The following is a 24,998-nucleotide window of genomic DNA, read 5'->3' as shown; positions in this document are numbered from 1 at the left end:
TCAAGATGGCGGCGTGTGGACGTGTACGGAGGATGTTCCGCTTGTCGGCGGCGCTGCAGCTACTGCTGCTCGCGGCGGCCGGGGCCGACAAACTCCAGGGCCAGGGAGGCCACAGCCCAGGCCAGGGCCCGGGGGCCAACCTTCTGCCCCTCGGAGGGCAACCTGGAGGCGGCGCTCTAGGGGGTCAGCTCCAGCTGCCTCAGTCATCTCAGTTGCAGCAGCAGCAGCAGCAGCAGCAGCAGCAGCAACAACCGCCTCAGCAGCCGCAGCCGCCTTTCCCGGCGGGTGGGTCTCCGGCCCGGCGGGGCGGATCAGGGCCTGGCGGGGCTGGCGGGGGCTGGAAGCTGGCGGAGGAAGAGTCCTGCAGGGAGGACGTGACCCGTGTGTGTCCCAAGCATACCTGGAGCAACAACCTGGCGGTGCTGGAGTGTTTGCAGGACGTGAGGGAGGTGAGGAGGCAGGACGGGGCCGGGAGGTCCAGGCCTGCTGCGGGCCCGAGGGTGTCGCCGGCCTTGGAAGCCGCTGACGACGGTCTGCTGCTTCTCTCGCTTCCTCTGAGCTGCGCTCGCTCCTTCCCTCTCTGCCCCTCGCTCCCCGGCGCATTCCAAGAAGGGGACCCCACCCCCACCTTTCATTACCTCTGGGTGCGGGGGTCTGGGACGCAGACCCCAGCTCCCGGCTGCAGTCGGCGAAGGCCCAGAGCGTGTTTATATTTGCTCCGGTCTTTTGTGTGATGCTGTAAGCGCGGTGGCTCCTCGGTGAAAACCTGTTTAGGATTTTGCCATCCGTTTCGACTTGGATAATTTGTAGCAACCCTTTTAAACATGAAAAATGGTTGGCGTACTTAAGCTGTTAAAGAATGCCCTGCTGTTTATTGGCAGTAGATAATGTTTGTTTAGGTAACTGGTTCTATTCTGATGTGTATTGTAGACAGCAACCGAATTTACTGTCTTTACCCTATTCTTTTGTAATTCAAAAATTCCTATTATTTACCAGCTGCTGAAAGTAATATATGCTTTTATTTTTCCTTCTTTTTCTTCTTCATTTCTTTTGGTCAATTTGTAATGAATCTCAAGTGTAAGCTGTTATTTCAAGTGATTTAGAGTCCCAGAGCTTGAAAAGTTGGGGCAGTATTTGAAGATGGATTGTGGGGTCTTTGCCTTTCTGACGTCTGAATATGATTTTAACAGTACCTTTTAATGCAGTCTAGGTTTGATGTTTGATGTGATTCAGTTAAGTAACAGAGAATTTCTTCTCTGGATTTAATGCTGCAGACTTAAGTGCATTTTTGACAGTTACCAAAGTTTGGGAGCAAATCTGGTAGGGATACTTTTTTTGTAAGGTTTAGGTGTATAGAATTAGGCCCAAAGGTTGACAGGTAGAATAAAGCCACCGCTGGATACAATTTTATTTGGGAAGTTGTTAAGAGAATTTTCTAAGGTGTTCATGGTCATAGGAAAACCACTGGCTTGTTGAAAAATACTAGTCTTGGCAGGTTTTTTCCCCCTCATCCCCCTGTGATATTTGCTCTGGTATTCCACACAGAGTAATTCACAGGAGGAAAAGATATACATGCTCAGGAGACAGCGAGAAGGGAAATTTCTAGAGCCACCAGAAATGTGGGGCCTTAGATGACTTATCTACAATTTGAAAACTAGGAAGATAATCCCTTGTTATTCTTTATTCTGCAACTACTCCTCTAGTCGATAACAGCTATGATTCTTAATTCTGTCAAGCTTCCTGAAATTTTCTATTTGGCCTTCGAGGATATATAATAGATGCTCTTCTCTCAAACTAGGATCCTAATATTGAAGGCCAAACATTTGGTTAAGCAGTTTGTGGTAGAAACAGGATGTTATTAGCGAAAGTGGCAAAAAGTGGCCCATTTAAGGAATACATGTCTCCTTACGTGCATTAGGGACATTTGGAAACAGTCACTCACAGGAGCAGTCTTCCTTTGTCATGCATGTAGAAGTGTGTAGCAGCATATATAATCTGTAAATAACTTAGCTTTGACCACTTTTGGAGTCTTTTTAATTTGGTAGGTACTATCTTTCTTGCATTAGTTAGTGTAAAGATCCTGGCCTGAAAATGTAGTCCCTGCTCCACCTTTGACTGTAAGATTCTCAGCAAGGGTATTCTTTTGGTAACTACATTTTTCTTCCTTTATAGGGATTTAAACTCTTTGAAGGTAGTTACTAGGTCCTGTATTTCCTTTGTAACTTTTCAGAGTACCTAATTCAGTGCTGAGACTCAGTGAATAGTGTTGACTGATTGAAGGTGAGTAAGCTAATGGAGCCCGTTTTATGCTCTAGAGAAAGAAAAGGTGTCATGTAAATTGGAAGAGGCAGTTTGGGGGGGGGCAGGGGTTTCCAAATTTCCAATTTAATTAATTTTCCTCCAATTTTATATACATAAAAATTGAAAGAATAGTATCATGAACAGCTGTGTATATTCTTTAGGAGGTGGAGCTATTTTTAAACTACTTCTTTTTTTCCTTTAAAGACAGCAAAAAGAAATTTTATTCCACTCAGAGAATTAGTTAAATCTCAATTATGTGTTTGAAAGAGCATAACGATTAAAAAAGTAAACTAGCTAGGCACATTTGAAGTGAAAGTGTGGAATATGTTTTGTATGTGATTTTTGGTAAGTAGGACAGTTTGATAGGAAAGTAGACATTTGTGCTTCTTTATCCCTTTGGATACATATTTGGGGAAGATTGTTCTCTGTGTTCTTGCTATTAGAATTATGAAAAGACAAAGCATGTGAGTATTTAAATGGTAGTATAGTAAACCACATTTTTATTTTGAAACAACGTAGGTAGGTTAAGTCTTAAGTTCAGATATTTTAAGGTTCTCTTTAGTGTTCAAAGTTATGTACTAATTCACTTAGAGAATCTATATGAAGGTATTTATACTTACCTTTAAATAATTTCAGTGGATACTTTCCGTTTGTCTAATGCATCATATGCCACCAAATTAAAATTTTATGTGTGAACTATATTGAAACTGTACATAGACTAAGATTAGTTCACAGCTTTTTCTCCTTTTGGCCACTATTTTAAGGTTATATGTTGTGGGGGATTCTTTTTTTAACTCTGTCAGCTGAGTCATACTTTTTAAAAGGTGAAGTATACCCAGCGGGTCCCCTGTTACATAGTGGGTATATTAGCAGTAATGATGGATAGTAGTCCTGGTTACGTGTGTGTGTATGTATATGTAGTTAGTAGTAGTTCTAGTCATAAGAATATATAACTAGAAGGTATAAGGGTAAAAAGGAAAAATACATCCTGGGCTGTTCTACCAGGTGGAGAAGTAATACCCAAAGTATTACTGTCTAGTATTTGATAAAGAGATAAGACATGCTTTATGTTGAGAGTAATTTTAAAATAGTTTACATATTTTTGGCTGAAATGACCAACAGTATCTTTTTCATTTTTTTAAAAAATAGATTTATTTATTTATTTTTGGCTGTGTTGGGTGTTCGTTGCTTCATGCGGGCTTTCTGTAGTTGCGGCCAGTGGGAGCTACTCTTCGTTGTGGTGCACGGACATCTCATTGTGGTGGCTTATGTTGTTGCAGAGCACGGGCTTTAGGCGTGCGGTCTTCAGTAGTTGTGGCGCACATGCTCAGTAGTTGTGGCGCACGGGCTTAGTTGCTCCGCGGCATGTGGGATCTTCCTGGACCAGGGCTCAAACCTGTGTCCCCTGCATTGGCAGGCAGATTCTTAACCACTGTGCCACCAGGGAAGTCTCGACCAATAGTATCTTGTGTTTAGAAGTTGCAGATGGAGATGTTGTTTCTTTAGAAGTTTATTAGTGATGTGCATAGTTTTTCTTAGGTTGTTTTTTTTTGTTTGATTTAAAAAAAGAAACAAAAAACTTTCTAATATGGAAAATTACAAACATAAACACAAATAGAATGGTATGATGACTCCCCACATACGCATCACGCAGCTTCAGCTATCCTCACTTTTTTTTTTTAATCACACGGGTTAGGAGAATGGATATTTTAAAGCAAGTTCCAAACACTGTCATTTCTGTTATAAATACTTCAGTGTGAGTCTCTGATAAGAACTTAAAAAAAAAAAACAGAATCTAATTGTTATTTTTTAGTATTTGAAAGCATTGTGAGTATTTTTTCTGAATTTCTTGGTACTTTGTCTTGATATATCAGTTTCAGGTTATAAATTTGTGACCACCATCTCTAAACTATGCACAGAGTGAATGCTTTGTAAATATTTATTTTAGATGGCCTATTTTACATATTGAACAGGAATTAATATTTCAACATTACAAACTTACTTTCAAACTCATAGGTGAACATTTTCTTATTCTATTCTTAGCCTTTCTCTTAACTGTACGTATCCTAAGATAGTATGCCATAATGTCCGTATTATCGCATTTATCCTGTGAGGTGAATAGTGTTATTATCTTAGTTGAGAAACAGGCTCAGATAGATGAAGTAATTTGTCCAGTGTTATATCCTAAGTTGTAGGGGTGGTATTCAGCAAGTTCTCTTTGACTTCAAAGATTGTATTCTTTCTAATCTGCCATGGATGGTTGCAGCTAGGGAAATTAGTATGTGGCTGTTGAGAACACCAGGGGTTCATAAGAGCACACAAAAGGAGAAGAGTCACCTGGAATTAGAATCTTCTTTTCGTCACTACCAAGAACAACTGGGTAGGAGCAGCATCTTTGCATTGGAGTATTGTCGATTTCTCAGGTGGACAGACTGGCATTATTAGACAAAGCTAATTTAATTACTAGTCTGAGTCCATTACAAGTAGAGTTTCTGCTTCATGAAAAGATTTTCAGATCCCATTTCACCTTAAGCAGAATTTGTACTGGTATAATGGAAGAATTTAGATATATTCCCCTACTATTTGTATTGAATCAATGGAACACCACAAAGAGTAAACTAGGACTAGAGCTGGCACTGCCATTAACTAATTCTATGACTGTGAGCAAGTCAGTTTACCACTCGAGTCTCAGTTTCCTCATGTGTTAAATGAGAGGCTTGGGAAACAGTACAATTTACAATTTCTAAGATTCCTATTATTTAACCTTTATGAGTTGTTTCCTGTGTATATTCCTGTATGTATGTATTTTATAGTTTCTAGGATTTATATATGTGACATCTCCTGGTTCCTTATTCATTCACGGGTGAAATAGTGAAATGGATAATGCAAACAGCAGTTAGTCCAAACATCATTTGGCTTTAGGATACATTATGATTGTTTTGTTTGAGCCAATGTGGAATTTCCTCCTATGCTGACTCTCAGTGGTTGGAAGCAGTCTAACCACATAATCAAGGCATTATTTTATTTTTTATTTTTTATTTTTTGCGGTACGCGGGCCGCTCACTGCTGTGGCCTCTCCCGTTGCGGAGCACAGGCTCCAGACACGCAGGCTCAGCGGCCATGGCTCACGGGCCCAGCCGCCTCGCGGCATGTGGGATCTTCCCGGACCGGAGCACGAACCCGTGTCCCCTGCATCCGCAGGCGGACTCTCAACCACTGCGCCACCGGGGAAGCCCCTCAAGGCATTATTGATCCCCTATTATGCACTTATCATTGTGGAAGAACACTAGTACTTTAAGACACTACCATTGCTTACAGTTGGTTTGATAAATGGGATTGTGTTCAAGAAACAGTTATATAAGAGAGTGTTCATCACTTGGTGTCACACAGACAAGTAAATTCTTTAGGGCGATGAAAAGAGCACAAAATTAGGATTTAGACTTGGATGGAACTCCGCTCTGCTACTCTTGGCTTAAAAATCTTATCACTTTTTTTTACCCTTAAGTAGGGACAGTTTAGCCCTGTTGTAAGTGAAGATACACATGAGTTCTTGAGTTTGATGTGCTAGTTGTAGTTTTCTTTTTTATGTTAAACAAAAATATGTTACCATTAAAGTAGGCAGTACTAACACATACCACCAGAAATCATCTTGCTTATCACCTATGGTACATGCTTTGGAAAATTCTAAGAGTGGATTATCGCTTAAGATCCTTCCAGCTCTGGTACTTTGTGATTCTGTCATCTGTAGAAATACAAAACATTGCAAGGGAATCATAAGCACAAGTGAAAAGGGAAGATGCTTTGAGAAATTAAGGGGGCTGTACTGACTGTACTGAAGTAGAGAGTTTGAGAATTTTTTCAGAGTCCAGGTTATAAAGGGTCTTGCATACACCACTGTCTTATTCTCCAACTAAAGCCCAGAAATGGAATGTGTTTTTATCCCTGAGATAAAAATATTCCCCCAGATAAGTGAGTTACCTGTAAAATAGCACTGTCACTTATGGAAGGAACTTTTTAACAAGCCTCTTGATAAGACTGCTTTACAGTATATAGTTGCTGAATAATTTCATTGCTCTTTGGAAGAAAATAAAATACTCGATCAGTCCAAGAGATAAGATGATACGTTTCTGCTAATGTATTCAAAACAAATTTCATCAGCAACAATCCTCCCAAAAAACTTCTCCTGCTTATATGAGAAATGTATGTAGTATTTTAAAAAGAAGCAGTTAAAATGGCTTGTAGGATGTCATGCAAATTAATTTTTCTTCCTTCAGCAAACATTTATTGAATAAATACTGTGTACAAGACACTGTGCTTAGTGTTAAAGGTTACAAATATTGATTATAGCTAGCATTTATCGAGGGCTTTTTGTGTGCCCTGCCCTAAGGGACCAGATGTTCTCTAGGTGTTATATCTCATTTAATCCTATGAGAGATATATCATTAGTATTATTTTAATTATTACTATTTTTTAAATGAGGGAACTCCCTCAGGGCCAGTAAGTAGTGGAATTGATATTTGAAAGCAAGTCTGTCCAACTGTAAAATGGCTCTTTCCCCCTCCCCCTGTGCCTGTGGTAGTCACCAGCTATATATGTTGCTACTGAGCAGTTGAAATATGAGTAGTCTGAGTTGAGATGTGCTGTAAGTGTGAAATGCACACTTGATTTTAAAGACTTAGAACACACAGGAAGGTAAACTATCTCAATTTTTTTGGGGGGGTAGGGGTGCGCTGCACAGCTTGCAGGATCCTAGTTCCCCCACCAGCAATCGAAACCGGGACCTCAACAGTGAAAGCACAGAGTCCCAACCACTGTACTGCCAGGGAATTCCCGTCTCAGTTTTTATATTGATTACATGTTTGAATGATAATATTTTGGATATATTGGGTTAAAAACATTATTAAAGCCAGTTTTACTTTTTATTTTTTAATGTGACTATTAGAAGACATAAAATAATATATGTGGCTTCCATTATATTTCTGTTGGACAGCACTGATCTGGAAGAAGAAAAAGGTATCTTTATTAAAACTATAATACAAGTTATAAAGTAGTAAGTACTATAAGAGAAGGAGAAATTAAATGCTATGCGCATATGGTAGAGGAAATGGTTGGGAGAATCAGAAAAAAACTCTTCACTGCTTTTCAGTCTTAAATTGATGTTCATATCATGAAATTCTTAATTTAGCCACCTTAAAATGCCTGGTTAATAGATGGATGTCATTTTCCTCATGCCGACTTTATGAGTTGTAAAGGGGTACAGTAGCTCCTTCAGATTAAGAGGAGCTGAACTCATAAAACTGGAAGCCAGCAAGTGACTCATCTTTATTTGATTGAGTTAGATATATTTAAAACTTGAGAAAGAATGTCAAGTGATGGCCCTCAGAACTGTGCCAGGACTAACCCTTGTATCTGCATTAAAATAGAGTGTGGAGGAACGAGAGTGTGGACTGGAATCTAAAAACAATGAATTAAGAGAACCAGACATTTATTTTTATTCAGTTTAAATAATTTTACTGAAATTAGAATATTATGTTAGATCGACTGCGTGGTGTTTACAGTACCTATAAATTCTCCTGTTGAAGCCTTGAATAACATTATAACTCCATACAGGGGGAGTCATAGTGAAAATGGGTACTTGGTTGAATTCCTCGATCTGCATCCTTGTAAAACAGAACAAAGAACAAACTCTTAAAACATTTTTGTGTTCCTTTAAAAAAAAAATAACAAATGTGATGTATAGTTAAAATCATAAGGAAGATAAACAGTGAAGTGAAATGATATGTGAGAGAAATTAACCAGGAGAATGTGTGTATGTTATAAGTCAATTCAAATGCAGAGTTACCAAAAAAAAAAAATGAAAGAAAAAAATCATGTTTAAAGAAAATGCTCTGATGTCTAGGAAGGTTTCATTTGTAATTTAAGTTAACATAGAAAGACAGACTGCAAGTCACTTAACAGAATTCCCAAAGTTCCTATGCTGGCCAAATCAGCTCCGTAATGTGATAAACACCATAAAGTGAACAAAAACTTCAAGGAGGGAGAAGGGAATGTAATGGAGAGTTTTAATCATGCACAAAGTCTGCCATTTGTTAATTAATGCCATCTACTGCGCATACTTGTTGCACATGAAATAATCAGCAGAAATAAGGTCCTGTAGTCATGTGGAGCTCATCATAGGAGGAGCAGTGTGGTGAGTGGTAAAGAGTGGGCTCTGGAACTGCAGTCCTGGATTCAAATCCTAGCTCACTTACCACTTACTGTGACCTTGGACAGATTTATCTCTTCAGCCTTCACTTTTCTTATGTGTAAAGTTGAGGTATGAAACCACTCCCACAGGGTTATGAAGAGGATGAAAAAAATTTAAATATATAGAGCATCCATCAAATTGCAGTTGCCCATCAGTGGTCTTTCTGCCCTTTGTTGTTGCAGATGATGTCCTTCAAGATATGGCTTTATGTTCACTGTCTTAAGAGAAATCTGAAGTAAATTGTAATGTGCCACACCTTTTATTATAATCCTTCCAAGGCTTCTTCAAGAAAGCTGTAGTTGAACTTGAAGAGTAGTAAGGTCAAAAACTTTTTATAGGACTTCCCTGGTGGCGCAGTGGTTAAGAATCCGCCTGCCAGTGCAGGGGACACGGGTTCGAGCCCTGGTCCGGAAAGGTCCCACATGTTGCGGAGCAACTAAGCCCACGCACCACAACTACTGAGCCTGCGCTCTAGAGCCTGCGAGCCACAACTGCTGAGCCCGAGTGCCACAACTACTGAAGTCCGCGTGCCTAGAGCCCGCAACAAGAGAAGCCACCCAATGAGAAGCCCGGGAACTGCAACGAAGAGTAGCCCCCGCTCACCGCAACTAGAGAAAAGCCCGAGCGCAGCAACAAAGACCCAAGGCAGCCAAAAATAAAAATAAATAAATAAATAAAAATTTATTAAAAAACAAATAATGCAGGTAGTATTTTAAAAAAAACTTTTTATAGAGTCTTTACCAGGTATTTAAAATGTGTACACTTTGAGGTTGTGGAGTGCAAAGGACTGAATTCTCTGGGTAAAGGAATTCAGTTCTACCAAATGTTCTTTCATTCTCTTGGCCTAAATGATGCCTAAATTTGGAATAAACTGCCTATCAGACAAAGGAAATCTCTGTTCTTTGATATAAGAGGGAAAAAATTAGTTCTTCTATTTCTGAAGACTGTGTTGCTTAAAACATCCTCCCTCTGTAGAATGGAATGACTAAGTAACTTTTATCAGCTGAGAAACAGAAGGCATTGATTGTTATCTTTTTGCCCTTTGTAAAACCAGATAAATATAAAAATCACTTAAACTTTCCTGAAAGTTGGCAACTTTTCAGAGGGAAAGTAATATGTAAGGACTTCTATGTTGCTAAGGTGGGAACATTTTCTGGCCTATGAAACAGTCTATATTGAGGTATAAATACATAAATTAATCATACATTAAGGACAGCACAAAATATTCTCAGTATTTAAGCCTTCTTTCTGAGGTAATTAGGTAGTAGAGTTAGTTTTGAATAGTTTTGAAATAGGCAAAATTCCACAATCTCGGGACTTCCCTGGGGTCCAGTGGTTAAGACTTCGCCCTCCCAATGCAGGGGGCATGGGTTCAATCCCTGGTCGAACTAAGATCCCACATGCCACATGGTGTAGCAAAAAAAAATCCACAATCTCTTATTCAAACTCTGATTTGCTAGGTTAGTACCTGACTGACGTGTGTATAGATAAAAGCTTTTAGTGTGTAGAGTTGTTGGTTTTCTTTTAAATCATTGTAAGAAGTTTCAAGAATTTATATGATTGTATATTGATTTTCAACTTGAAAGTATCATCTGAAACAGGAGAAATTAGAGCAGTGAAAGCGGAAGTCAGATGAGATTGGTATAGTTCCCTTCCTCTTTTGGAAACAAATTCACATTCTTTAGTCCATGGTCTCACGCTGCTTCTCCATTCTCCAGCTCTGCTTCCCACTAGCTCCCTACATGATATCCTACTGATCGCTACCTTTCCCCCAAGTCGTTTAATGGTATTGGCTTCCAGAGAGTGCCAGTTACAGCTGTTGAGTTTTTATGTAAATATTTTGTTGGCAAAGATTTTATATTCAGTGATTTGAGAAGTTTCTGCCCCAGACTGTTGCTCATTACCTTTCCCTTTGCACAGTCCACTGCCCCTACCCCCTACCAGTTCTCCTTTAAGCATTGTTTTCTGGCTTGTTTTTACTAGCAGACGGAACCATAAGAATTACTAATATTTGATCATATTTGATTTATAAAAAGCAGTTTCACATGGTTCAGTCTGTTGTTCATCTTGCTCAGATTTTGAGTAAGCAGTATATGCTTCTGTAGCAATATCATTGTTTCCTTTTGTATCATCTTAAACTCTAGAGACAGGAGAAATTTAGTCATTGTAGTGTAGGGCTTTCACCTTGGGAGTCTTCCTGAAATTTTTTCCCCAGCTTCTCATTTGGCTTATCTGCCCCTAGGACCAAAAGAAGAGAACCAGTGTAGATTGTTTTATATTTTTACTCATTCATTTGTGAAATATTTACTGAGCGCTCACTGTAGGGGTTAATTAATAAGCAAGATGATTATTTGGCATTAAAAAAAGGTGACATGAGAGTTTTGTTTCTTAAAAAATAATGTATTCTGAAAAATTTTTCTTACCTCTCTTACAATAGGGGAAATGTGGAACCAGGTATAAATGTCAGGGAAGAACTCACCAAATATACTTGCTTTTTAAAACTTGAGTATTGACCTAACAACCTTCTCCCTAAATATTTAGTTACTCTAAGTTGCTAGCTAACATTTAGTTTATGGAACCCTTTAAATCTCGTTTGCAGTTCTTGATAATGGTATGTGGTAGATAGGACAGATATCAGCCGTATTTTACAGACAGAAAAACCACAAGAATCAGATGGATTGTGATTTGGCCAAGTCTTGTAAGTATTAAGAAACAGAGCTTAGACGCCAACTCAAGCCTTTTTAAATTTAGAGCCTCTGTTTTTCCGTGCTACCACATTGCTTCTCTGATAATTTTCACATTTACATAAATGATATATTTTCATATTTTTAAATGTATTTTTATAGCCCATTTTTATTTAAATCTGCCAACAAATATTTGAACACATACTGTGTGCCCCTATTTCTTAAAATAATTTTTCTGTTCTCCTCTCCTGGGCGCTAATCTTACACAGGTTAAATTGCTTGCTATCGTCTCACAGTCATGAGGCTCTTTTCTTCACCCTCCTCTCCCCACCAACAGTGGGGTTGGGTTTTTTTTTTCCCCTCTGTTTCATTTTGGATTATTACTATTGTTGTATTTTTAGGTTCATAGGTCTTTTCTTTTGTGGTTTCCAGTCTGCTGTTAGTGCCATCTGTCCAGTATATCTTTTGTTTTAGATACTCTATTTTTCATCTGTAGAAGTTTGATTTGGATCTTACATATATATTCCATTTCTCTCTTCGTTATGTTCATATTTTCCTTTACAACCTTGAATGCATTTGTAATAGCTGTTTTAAGAAGGTCCTCATCTGCTAATTCCATCATCTGTCATTTCTTGGTCTTTTTCCACTGATTAATTTTTCTTCTGGTGGTCACATTCCTACTTCTTTGCACGTGTGGTGATTTATTTTATTGGGTGTTGGTCATTGTGCATTTTACGTCTTTGCTGAATTTGGTCGAATTCCCTTAAAGAGTGTTAGATTTTGTCTGGCACACAGGTTACATGGAGATCAGTTTGATCCTTTTGAGGCTTGCTTTTAAACTTTGTTAGGGCAAGTCCAGAGCAGCCTTTAGTCTATGTCTACTTTAATTCTACTGCTGAGATGTGACTCTTCTGGGACTCTACCCAATGTCCCAAGTTATGTGAGGTCTCTCCTTTCTGGTTGGTGGGAATGAACTACTCCCTGCCTTGTGAGCTTCAAGAATTATTTGGCGTATTTGCTTTTCAGTGTTTCGTTTCGCACTGCATACACATAGGATAGGACTTGACTCAGGGCGATTCCTCTGAAGATCTCCTGTGTTCTTTGTACAGCTCTCCTTTCCATTACTCTCTCTGTCTTGCAGATTCTGGCCGCCTTGGATCCCCTGAACTTTGATTTCTCTCCTCTACTCAGCAAGTACACTAGAGTCTGTTTGGGTTCCTCCTCCCTGTGCTGCAGCCTAGAAACCACCTCCTGGCAGTAAGATGGGGTGATCGTCAGGCTCACATTGTTTCACTTCTCTCAGGGATCATAGGCTTATGCTGCCTGTTGTCCAGTTACTGAGAATTATTTCATATATTTTGTCTAGTTGTTAATTACTACGGGGGCAATTTCTGTGGTAATTAATACTTTGTGAGCAGAAGTAGAAATCACTATCCCTTGAAGTTTAACTTCTGACCTATCAAATGGAAATGAATAGAAGAATTTGTTAGAAAAGGAGATTAAGCATTATTTATTAAAATTGCAAATGTATATATCTGTCTTTTGAGGTAACAATCCTACTTCTGAAAATTTATACATAACAGTATGATCAGTGTGTAGGAGGTATTTAATTGAAGTTTTTTTTTTTTTGGTAATAGCAAACAATTGGAAGCAACCTAACACCCTTCAATAAGGAAGTGATTAAATAAATTTATTGTACATCAATGCAATGAACTATTGTATTACTGTGGAAAAGAAACTCTTTATGTCAGGTATGGAAAGAGCTCCAAGATCTGTGACTAAATTAAGAAAGTAAAGTTGCCACTTTGTATAGTATACTACCTTTTTTACAATCAAAGGGGAAAAATAATAATATTTATTAATATTTGCTTGTATTTGCATTAGAATGCTCCAGAAGGGTACAGAAGAAATTAAGGCTAATGGAGGATAAAAATGGGTGGGAAACTTTCCACTCTATTCTTAATATTTTTGATTTTTTTTCTTTTTGGCTGCACCATGCGGCTTGTGGGATCATAGTTCCCCAGCCAGGGATTGAACCCAGGCCCATGGCAGTGGAAGTGCCGAGTCCTAACCACTGACGACCAGGGAATTCCCTATATTTTTGATTTTCTAAAAAAATATTTGAGGTGTATGTATGTGTTACCCGTTTAACTTTTTTTTTTTAATTAAGATAAAGAGCTTTTTTTCCCCATTGCTCATGTTGACTAAACTATCTTAGTATGAGAGTTCCACAGGTATAATTTCATTTTGTGCCAAGGTCGGCTTGTTTGTAACTGGGTTGAGCCAAGCCTTTCACGAACTTAGAAGATAAAAGATTTCCTTAATGTATTATTTAGGGCAAAACTAACTGCCATACCAAACCCAAAACTACCAGTGGCTTAGCGCAAGAGAAGTTGTGGAAGACTGCCAGCCATCTGGTGATGGGAAACCCTGGTTCCTCCCAGCTTGTGGTCCTATTTCCTAGGACTTTAGAGTCTTCTGCTTTCAGGCAGACAAGAGAATTAGAAACCCTGCCTGCTGCTTTTTCTTTTTTTTTTTTTAAGTCCTTATTACCCTTCCTTCCATATAATTCACATACCATAAAATTCAACCACAAGTACTTTTTTTTTTATTTTTGGCTGCGTTGGGTCTTCGATGGTGCATGTGAGCTTTCTCTAGTTGTGGCGAGCGGGGGCTACTCTTCACTGCGGTGCTCGGGCTTTTCATTTCTCATTGCGGTGGCTTCTCTTGTAGTGGAGCATGGGCTCTAGGCACGTGGGCTTCAGTAGTTGTGGCTCATGGGCTTAGCTGCTTCGCGGCATGTGGGATCTTCCTGGACCAGGGCTCGAACCCGTGTTCTCTGCATTGGCAGGCGGATTCTTAACCACTGCACCAGCAGGGAAGTCCCCCAAGCACAAGTTCTTAAAAGCCCTGGCCTCAAGGTGACCAACTCTTTTGTTCACATTCCACAGGCGAGAACTCTTCACATGCAGCACCTAAATACACGGGACTGGGTAATGCGCTCCTAGTGACAGCTCCCCACTGTGAAAAGGGGAGCACAAAATGCTAGCAAGACAACTAGCAAGTTGTATCACAGTTACCTGGGCAAGTCAGATCAAGTTCATGTGCCAGCCTTTTATTTGTCGTATCAAGCAGTTATGTTCCTTCACATTTTCTCTAGGAAGATGACAGTTGTTTATAAGCAATCAGATTTTTCTTTGCTCTAAATGTGTGGAAATACTTCCATGTGATCACTTTTCAGTGTTATGATCTCTTTGATTTAAAGTATGGAAGCAGTTTCAGCCTTGTGTAGTGATCTCAGTTCCAGTTTTATACTTGCTAAGGGTCAAGACCTTGTGTCCTATGCCTGGCATTAAGCCCCAAGCCCTAGGTTAATGGAACAGTCCCCCTTCTTCCTTCCTCTGCTTCTGGTGCCATGGTTTTTAATCCTCCCTCCCTCCTTTTCCTGGCACCTAGGGGATTCCTCTTTCTCCTGAGTTCATCTATGCCTTTGAAAGAACTTCATATTTATTGTTGAAGACTTTTCAAGTTCTGAACATATATATTGCTAGAACCTGAAGTTCTTGAGTTCTGTGGCAGCTCATTCTTTGGATAAGTGACTTTGTTCAAAAGAGATGAGGAAGTAGATTAACATTTATTGGGCAACTGCTGTGTGCTTGTATACATAATCTTATTTAATCACCACTGTTACTCTAAGAGGTAGATTTAGTTTTAGCCCTCATTTTATTATGGAAAATTTCAAAGGTACAGAACAGTTTTAAAAAATCGTACATTGATCACCCATATACCCGACCACTAAAATTTTACCATTAGCATTTTGCTCTACTTGCTTTATCACATAAATACGTTTTAAACATTTACTGTAAGCTATATGAAAAAATTGTATTCCAAGTCAGTTTTAGTTCATAGCTTTTCTTGTGCTTAATAAAAACAAAACACTCTCCTACTGCCAGAACTTTAAAAAAAAAAGAAAGAAAAGAGAAATTGTATCTTAGTCAAAAACAACTGCATTTATTTTGTGTTAGTCTTTTTTTTCTCCTCCTCAAGGTGGTTGGGAAAACCAGTGTCTTTTTCTGAAGCAGGTCTGCTCATTCTGCTATGATGAGCCAAAATCCTTAGACTTTGCTTTTTTCCTCAGTTTCTGAAGATGTTTATTTTCACGGTCATCTTTTTCTAGATCTGGCCTTTCCATTATTATAAGTTTATGTAACCTAAAAGGAATTCCAGATGATTCAAGATATACCAAGCTTGGGAAATTGAGCCGTCTTCTGAATGGCTGACCCTGCAACATGGCATGGCATTTCAAACTGATACATGTTGGAACTTTTGCTGAGTTTAACGATGCCATGCAATGGTGATTTATAGATTATATTGAGATAATAATAGATTCATTTTTTAGATTAATTAGAATGTAGCAAGTAGAGTGTAGCAAAAGCGCAGAGTGTTTGTTCCTCTGAGCTAGTATCCTCCGTCATCCAAAATAGTTGTTTAATAATTTAGTTATAATAATAACCTGTATAGGATGTTGTCAACCTTTTGATGTGTATGTTTAGTGTGCTTTTTAAAAAATTCCATTACTTTTGTTCTCCACTGGATGATTTAGAGCTCAGTCTTTTGTGATGATAAATCACTTCCATTGGCATGCTGAAGTCTGGACATAGGTTTATTCTTGCTGTGCAGCAACTATATTTCCTGGATTCAGAAGATGGCTGTCAGCTGGAGCTTTCTAAGAGTCAATTTAATATGATTGGCTGTATGTTAAAATGTTGTTGGTATTTGTAATGACTGCTTTTTGCCAAGAGGACGTTTAAGTTTTTTTTTTTTTTTTTTTGGCTGTGTTGGGTCTGTTGCGCGCGGGCTTTCTCTAGTTGCAGTGAGCGGGAGCCACTCTTTGTTGCAGTGCATGGGCTTCTCATTGTGGTGGCTTCTCTTGTGGAGCACGGGCTCTAGGTTGCACAGGCTTCTATAGTTGTGACTTGCAGACCCTAGAGCGCAGGCTCAGTAGTTGTGGCGCCACGGGCCCAGTTGCTCCGTGGCATGTGGGATCCTCCCAGACCAGGGCTCGAACCCATGTCCCCTGTATTGGCAGGCAGACTCTTAACCACTGTGCCACCAAGGAAGCCCCATGCTTTTTCTTTTCTTTTCTTTTCTTTTTTAAATATTTTAAGAATAGTTTAAAAATAATTAACAATTTGTCACTCCATAAGGCTAGACATACTAAATAAATTTGTTTTAAACTGTTATGATCACCTTAAGAAACAAAGTATCTTGAAATTGTTGTCACAAGGCATTAATTAGCATATGTAGGAATTATAAGATAAAGTGTGAAATTAAGGACAAGCAATACTTTTTTTAAAATTTTTATTGGAGTATACTTGATTTACAGAATGGGTTCATTTCAGGTGTACAGCAAAGTGAATCAGTTACATATATGCATATATTCACCTTTTTTTTTTTTTTTTTAAGATTCTTTTCCCATATGGGCCATTACAGAGTATTGAGTAGAGTTCCCTGTGCTATACTGCAGGTTCTTATTAGTTATGTTTTCTGTATAGTAATGTGTATATGTGAATCCCAATCTCCCAGTTTGTCCCTCCCTCCTGAAAATGTTTATTATTAAAGACCTAATGAGAGATCATTATAATGGGATTAGCAAACAGATCTGCTTATTTCTGTGACATAAATTGTTAAAGTAGGACTGATAACATTGTATCAGGGCATCTTAGAATTTCAGGAATTTCATACAATTTTGGAACACTTCTGTTAATATATTCCTATATAAATATAAGGTTAAAAGATTGTTTTTCTTTAATTTTAAAAAATTTATTAAAAAAATAAAACATAATGGTACAAAAAGGTTGAAAGTAAAAGAATTGGAAAAGATATACCGTGCAAATATAAACCAAAAGGAAATTATATAATAACATATAGTAGACTTGAAAGCAAAAGCGTTACTAGAAATAAACAAGGGCACTTCATATCAACAAGTCCAATTTACCAGGAAGTTTTAAATTTGTATGTACTTAACTTCAACTTATATAGAGCAACAGAGCTACAAGGAGAAAATAGAGAAATTCACTATCATAATAGGAGATTTAACATACTGCTGTCATTCACTGAGGATAAGGATACTGCTTTCAGAACCAGGAGACGCCCACCCCAAAAAATTAGTAAGGATATAAAAAATTTAAATAACATGAGCAGCAAATTTGATTCAACAAGCAGATATATAGTCATTATACTCCAAAACTTTAAATTATAAATTATTTTCAAGCACACTTGGAACATTTTTAAAACTGACCATATTGTGCTATAAGGCAAATTTCAACAAATTTCAAAGTTTTAAAATTATACAAAGTGTGTTTCTTGACTTGTAGTTAAGCTACAAATCAGTAACAAAAAAGTAACTAGAAGTTATGAAATACACTACTTCTAAGTAACCCCCCTAAAAACAAATCACAATTGGAGTTAGAAAATAATTTGAACTGAATGATAATAAAAATATTACATACCAAAACTTGGATGTGACTAAAGCTGTGCTTACAGGAATATGTATAAGGACAAGCAATTCTCAAAATTATCCTTTCAGTTAGAAATGAAGTCTTTAGAGAGACTTACCTGGTGGTCCAGTGGGTAAGACTCTGCGCTCCCTGTGCAGGGGGCTTGGGTTCGACCCCTGGTTGGGAAACTAGATCCCGCATGCTGCAACTAAGACCCGGTGCAGCCAAAAATAAATAGATAAATATTAAAAAAAAAAGAAGGAAAGAAAGAAAGAAATGAAGTCTTTAGAGTGTTTAATTTTCATCTATCACCATCATTGTTACATAGTCCTTGTAATGAATTGAATTTGATTCTGGATCAATTGCAGCAGACATTTCTTCCATTTCCTCCTGAGAAAAAGGCTGACCTTCTTCAGTCATATAGTTAATCAGTTCTTCCTTAGAAAGAAACCCATGTTTAGCTGGATCTAATACCTCAAAAGCTTGAAGAAGGAGATCTTCCGGAATTGGTCTGTATCTTCTTTCCAGTAGTACTTCAGTCATCAGGAAGAAATTTTTCAAATTCACTGTATCCAGTGGATTCTTCTTCCTCTACCTCTGCAATGAGATCATGTAGCTCTCCTTCACTAGGGCAGCTTCCTAGTGACCTGATAATTGTTCTGATCTCTCTGAGCCTTCCTTGTCTCTGTTGTCCACCATCTTGTTCTGTCTATGCTTTTTCTAATTCAGAGGTACTCGAACTTTAATAATGCAGTTTTTCAGTTCAGGAAGTTCTTTGTATTGAAGCATGCATAAAACTCTGCAGACATGGGATTAAATCACTTAGAAGTGTTATATGTGTTTTGAAAATAAAGAATCTTTTGAAAGCTTGTTAATATTTTGTTCTGTGTGGCTCTTACTATAAATGATGTGAATAATCTGTCTTATACTTACCTTTAGAAAACCCAGTTTAAATGATTGGACTTAAATAAGAAAAACTAAGCCACTTGATTGTATTACATACTGTTATTTCATAAAGATTTTAGTATCATAGCATGATAACACATTATAGTTGAATTTTTTTCTTATTTTTAGGTATATATTTTGTAAATTTTATTTTGTACAGAAACTATCCCTTGAAAAAGAAACTTGAAGTTTCTTAATGGGCTATATTTTTTTAACAGATTTTTTTCCTAATGTTGAACCAGAGTTCATCTGTTATTTTAGATAGGTAAATTAATTTGCCATAATTTTATTTAGAATTTTGAATCTGTGAGCATTGGAATTTAAGGACAAATTTATAAAATGCAGCTGTCTGAAACTCTACTTGATAACAGTGTTGTAAATAATAATATTAATCATACTTGTAAGAAACACCCTAAGAGATAGTTTGTAAATGTTTTGCCAGCAAAACTTGGTTACTTAATGTTAGGCCTTTGTGATGCAATTAATAGTAACATTTTCAAGGTAATAATGCTGGTGGAAGTCTGCAAGGAACTTAAAATAAAGGAGAGTCAAAGAGAAGAATTAGTCATTGTTTTTCAATGCCATGGCCAATGGGAGAACTGCCCTGAGCAGCTGACATTAGTTGTTCTTGGCAAATTGAGCTCTTTAGTGAAACGTCTGCATTAGCTTAGATTCGTTTTTGAGGGAAATGGGAAGTCACTGAATATTATTGGGTAGGAGAATGGCATGGCAAATTAGGGAAATTATTATTATTTTTTGGGGGGGGGAAATTATTTTTGTAGCAGTGTGGATTGAAGTAAGGAAGATCTGAAGGAACTCACTGAATAAGCTGCTTTTGTAATTGAACTGTGGACCACAGTGGACTAGTAGCAATGGAGATGGCAATGGGATTGAAGGGAGACTCATTACTTAGGAAAAATTGAGTGCTTTTGTTCATTCATTTGCCACATTTTGGATAACTGTTATTTACTACATGTCTGAAACTTAATGGTAGGTATTGGGAGTATGGAGATTATCATACCACTCATCTCCTACTCCTAAAAGGCATGATCCTTGTTCTCATGGGGCTTTCCATCTAGTGGAGGAGATAGCCATTAAAGAATCGCAAAATAAATGGAAAATTATAGCTACAATAAATGCTTTGAAAGAGATCTATGTGGACATTTGGCTAATCAGAGAGTCAGGAAATATTTTCCTGAGAAGACGTTGGCTGAGCTGAAGGAACAGTAGAATTTAACCAAGTGAAGAGAGGTTAAAGTTTAACTGTTAGGTTCCCTCCAAAAATATATAATTCTTAGCTTGTGTTGAATTTGAAGTGACAGCCAGGCATGTCAAGCAATTTCCAGTAAGAGGGTGTAAATTTGGAACTAGATCTTGAACTGAATCTAAATTTTAGTCATTCAGCTTAAAAGGCTATAGTTGGAGGTATGAAAATGGTTGAGCCCTCTTAAAGAATGTATATAAATAGAAGAGTATGATTCCAAGGACTGAGCCCTGGGGAATGCTCACAATTGAAGGTTGAAAAGAAGCTTGTTGAGGGAATTACAGGGAACAGAAGGAATGGTTGAGAGTTAAAAGAAGATTTAGAAGAGTTTTTAATTGTGGAGGCCAAGGAGGAAAATTTTAGTTGTGGGAACCAAGGAAAGGGACATTTGAAAGGAGGTAGTGGTAATCACTAGGGTAAATAACACAGTTAAGATTAATGACTGAGAAAAGGGCATGGGTTTTTGTAAAACAGAGATAGAACAGGTTCTGTAGAACCCAGATTTGGACTATTTGAAACTATATTAGTCTATTTCAGAAGTGTGATAGTGACAAGAGGTGAGAATATCTGGAAGGGAGGCCATCTCAGTTAAATAAAGATATTTCAAGATTAAGGAAATTCATTTTAGTTTAAAGGCAGAGAGAAAGGAACAAGTAGAAGGTAAAAGATAGGAGATGCTGGTGAGTAAGAAGGTAAATATAAATGCTCATAAAGAAAGAAAGGAGGAGGAGATTCAAATCAGTTTGGTGTCAGAAAACATGATTTGTAATTTTTTGGGAGAACTTAAAGACTATAGCCCTTTTGAATTTCACAGACCTTACCAGGAGAGTTGCTATCTTAGGTTTAACTTACAACCCACAGAGTAAAGATTATTCTGCTTTTCTTCTTTTTTTCCTTCCTCAGAACTGTTTCATTCCTAAATTAAATTTCAGTGAACGTAAATAGAGATGTTTATCCCTATTGTTCAAAGTAATTGTGTAGTCATTTACTAAATTGTCACCATGTTGTTTAGTATTGCAAGGTAGTTTGGGGGTGGAGCCAAACACCTGGGGCTTTGTGCCCCACAAATAATATTTAGTAAACCTGGTTGCCTATAGGAAAGTAGACAAAACAATGGTTTAAATGCCATTCTGGAATAGATGCAGAACAGTTGGGAAAAGCACCATAGTAGCTTCTGTAAAGAAGAATTACAGCTTTAGGAATGCAAAATGTCAGGACTGCAAGAGTGAACCTTCTCTCTCCAGCTAGAAGTTTTTCAATACATCGTAAAATGCCTAAACTTTATCAGTGTGTCACCTGATTTTGTGTCTGACTAGTACCACCTGGCCTCTTAGGCTCTGGGTGTATGTGCATGCTCACAGCAACACAACTGTTGTATTCCCATTTCCTAGCCGAGTGCATCTTATATGCTCAATAAATCCTGAATGAAAAAAGAAAGTAACTTTTTATTGGCTATGAGTAATTAGAAACTTAAATTATTTTAAGTTTCTCTGCCACTAATGCAAACAAGGAGTGTCTGGCTTTTGTATAGTTTGTTTTCTTTTTTAAAAAAAATATTTATTTATTTTGGCTCTGCCGGGTCTTAGTTGTGGGATCTTTTAGTTGTGGCATGCAGACTCTTAGTTGTGGCATGCATGTGGGAGCTAGTTCCCCGACCAGAGAGCAAACCCGGGTCCCCTGCATTGGAAGCACAGAGTCTTACCCACTGGACCACCAGGGAAGTCCCATGTATAGTTTGTTTTCATACTTGGCATCTACCCAACTGCTTGTTTTATTATCGTACCAGCAACATACAAGTTCAAAAAGAACCCAAAACTGTGTCATCCATTTTTTTTATTGTGGTAAAATATACGTAACATAGAATTTACCATTATTAAACATTTTTTAGGTCTACAGTTCAAAATGAATTAAGTATATTCACATTGTTGTGAAACCATCACCACCATCCATCTCCAGAACTTTTCATCATCCCAACTGAAACCATAGCCATTAAACAATAACTACCCATCCTCCTTCTCCCTAGCCCCTGGCAACCACCATTCTGTTTTCTGTCTCTGAATCTGACTACTCTAGTACCTCATATAATAGTGGAATAGTACAATATTTGTCCTTTTATGTCTGGCTTATTTCACTTAGTGTCTTCAAGTTTCATCCATGTTGTAGCATGTGTCAGAACCTCCTTCCTTTTTTTTTTTTTAAAGTTTTATTTTTTTTTATATTTATTTTTGGCTGTGTTGGGTCTTCGTTTCTGTGCGAGGGCTTTCTCTAGTTGCGGCAAGCGGGGGCCACTCACTATCGCGGCCTCTCTTGTTGCGGAGCACAGGTACCAGATGCGCAGGCTCAGTAGTTGTGGCTTATGGGCCCAGCTGCTCCACAGCATATGGGATCCTCCTGGACCAGGGCTCGAACCCGTGTCCCCTGCATTGGCAGGCAGATTCTCAACCACTGCGCCACCAGGGAAGCCCCTCCTTCCTTTTTAAAGCTGAATAATATTCTGTTGTATGTGTAGACTACATTTTATTTATCCATTCAGCCATCAAGCAACTTGGGTTGCTTGCACCTTTCAGCTGTTGTGAATAATGCTGCTATGAACATGGTTATACAAATATCTGAGACCCTGCTTTCAATTCTTTTGGATATACATATACTTAGAAGTATCAATAGAATTGCTGGATAATATCATAATTGTTTTTAATTTTTTGAATGTATGACCATACTGTTTTCTGCAGTGGTTGCACCATTTTACATTCCCACCAGCAGTGCACAAAGTTCCAGTTTCTTCACATCCTCTCCAACACTTGTTATTTTTAAGTTTTTAAAAAATTTTAATTAAATTAATTTATTTATTTTTGGCCATGCCCCGCGGCTTGTGGGATCTTAGTTCCCCAACCACGGATTGAACCTGGGCCATGGCAGTGAAAGCACTGAGTCCTAACCACTGGACTGCCAGGGAATTCCCTATTTTTTAATTTTTTAAATAATTTTCTAATGGATGTTAAGTGATATCTCATTGTGGTTTTGATTTACATTTCCCTGATTATTACTGATTTGAGCATCTTCATGTGCTTATTGGCCATTTGTATGCCTTCTTTGGAGGAAAGTCTATTCAAGTCCTTTGCCTAGTTTTTAGTCGGGTTACTTCTTGTTGTTGTTGAGTTGTAGGAGTTCTTTATGTATTCTCAATATTAAACTCTTATCAGGTAAATCATTTGCAGATATTTTCTCCTATCCCATGGGTTGCCTTTTCACTGTCGATTGTGTCCTTTGATGCACAGAAGTTTTTTATTTTGATGTAGTCCAGTTTATCTATTTCTTTTGCCATCATATCCAAGAAATCATTGCCAAATTCCATGTCATGAAGTTTTCCCCTTATGCTTTCTTTTAAGAATTTTATAGTTTTAGCTCTTACATTTAGGTCTCATCCATTTTGAGTTAATTCTGTACATGCTGTAGGGTAAGGATCCAACTTCAGTCTTTTGCATGAGGATGTTAAATTTTTCCAACACCATTTGTTGAAAAGACTGTCCTTTCCCCATTGAATGGTCTTGGTACCCTTGTTGAGAGTCATTATATATGCTAAAGTTTATTTCTGTCCACACTGGAGCAATTGTCAGTAACAGTTTAAGTGTTGCTGGCTCCAGTAGTGGGCTTCTTCTGGGCTTCAGCTTCCGGTAAACTGTGATTCCCTGTATTCACCTGTCTCCGATTTTGGGGCAACAGTTTGCCGAGTGACTTCAGGTCTGATGGATTTCAGAAGAGTTGTTGATTTTCAGTTTGTTCAGCTTTTTTCTCATTGTGAGGATGGGAGTGATGATTTCCAAGCTCTTTACATGTCGGACCAGAGACTAGAAGTTTTCCTGGCTCATCTTGTACTTTTCCAGTCCCAGACCTGGAATCAACCACTTCTCTAAGGAACTCTGTTTCCTTTTAGTGGAGAGTGGTCTTTAGAAGCCAAGGTCTGGGTGCTAGGTGTGCTCATTGCTACTCATGTGTCATTGCTTCAGCAGACAGAGCTAGAAAATGTATAGTGTCCTTGCATCTACATACATGCATTAATATAGACATATGCACACACGTGCACATATGTGTATATACACAGACATCTATTCTTACCTGTGTGTATATATATATAGACAAACTTGTTAAAAGCTGATTTTTATTCATATTGATGCCTCCAATACCACAAGGTTCATTCTAGCTTTCTCCCTTTCCATGTTTATAATTCCCTTCCATGACGGTGAAAAACTTGGTTCTTACTATCCACAAATTATTTATTTGATTGCTGAATCATATAATACACTTAAAATGGTTTCAGAATGCTAAACTATGTCACTGTGAGAAAGCAAACCTACTAACTAGGGTTCAGTATTTGTTTATAGCTCTTTTTGTCATTGCACTGAGGATATAAAGTCAAAATACTGTCTCTATAAGCCACTGGAGTGAGTCTCCCTCTTCCTTCCCCTCTCTCCCCTATGGTTATGGTATTCAGTTGAAATACAGTTAGGTTCGCTTGTTTCTCTTTGAATTGCATTTTTGCCTTCCCTCATTCTTATTTTTAAAATTTTGGGGACTTCCCTGGTGGTCCGATGGGTAAGACTCCGTGCTCCCAATGCAGGGGGCCCGGGTTTGATCGCTGGTTGGAGAACTAGATCCCACGTGCATGCCGCAACTAAGAGTTGCATGTTGCAACTAAGAGATCCTGCATGCTGCAACTAATACCCAGCACAGCCATAAATAAATGAATGAATGAATGAATAAATAAATATTTTTAAAAAGTAAATAAAATTTTGAGTCACTAAAAATAACATGGTTCCAGAATTGCTTCCCTGCTACACCTTTTACCCCATTCCCATCCTTCCACCCTTTTCTTCCCATTTGCAGGGTAGCCAGTCTCAGTTTTTAGTTTATACTTTCTCTTTCTTTAGGTACAATGAGCAGATACTATATGTATATTTTTTTCTTTCCCCTTATTTCTTACCCAGAAGATAGCATACTTGATACTCTTTTGTACTTTGCTTTTTTTCATTTAACCTTATGTCTTGGAAATCACTTTATAT

General features: G+C 38.0%; 1 protein-coding gene across 3 annotated transcripts in view; it reads left to right on the top strand.

Annotated features, from left to right (window-relative positions):
* GLG1 (golgi glycoprotein 1) overlaps positions 1 to 24,998 on the top strand; it is a 150,094-nt gene continuing 125,096 nt past the window's right edge. For all 3 annotated transcript variants that reach the window (XR_009536907.1, XM_060129730.1, XM_060129729.1), the window contains exon 1: positions 1 to 449. Coding sequence is in view for 2 of the 3 variants with exons in the window: in XM_060129730.1 (XP_059985713.1) it covers positions 6 to 449 (444 nt within the window). In the remaining variant the exon portion in view is untranslated. The remainder of the gene's footprint in view (positions 450 to 24,998) is intronic.

Source organism: Lagenorhynchus albirostris, chromosome 19, assembly GCF_949774975.1.
Source record: "Lagenorhynchus albirostris chromosome 19, mLagAlb1.1, whole genome shotgun sequence".
Classification (NCBI taxonomy): Eukaryota; Metazoa; Chordata; class Mammalia; order Artiodactyla; family Delphinidae; genus Lagenorhynchus; species Lagenorhynchus albirostris.
Note: the sequence above shows the minus strand (reverse complement) of the source record. Positions and strands in the feature narration are given on the sequence as shown.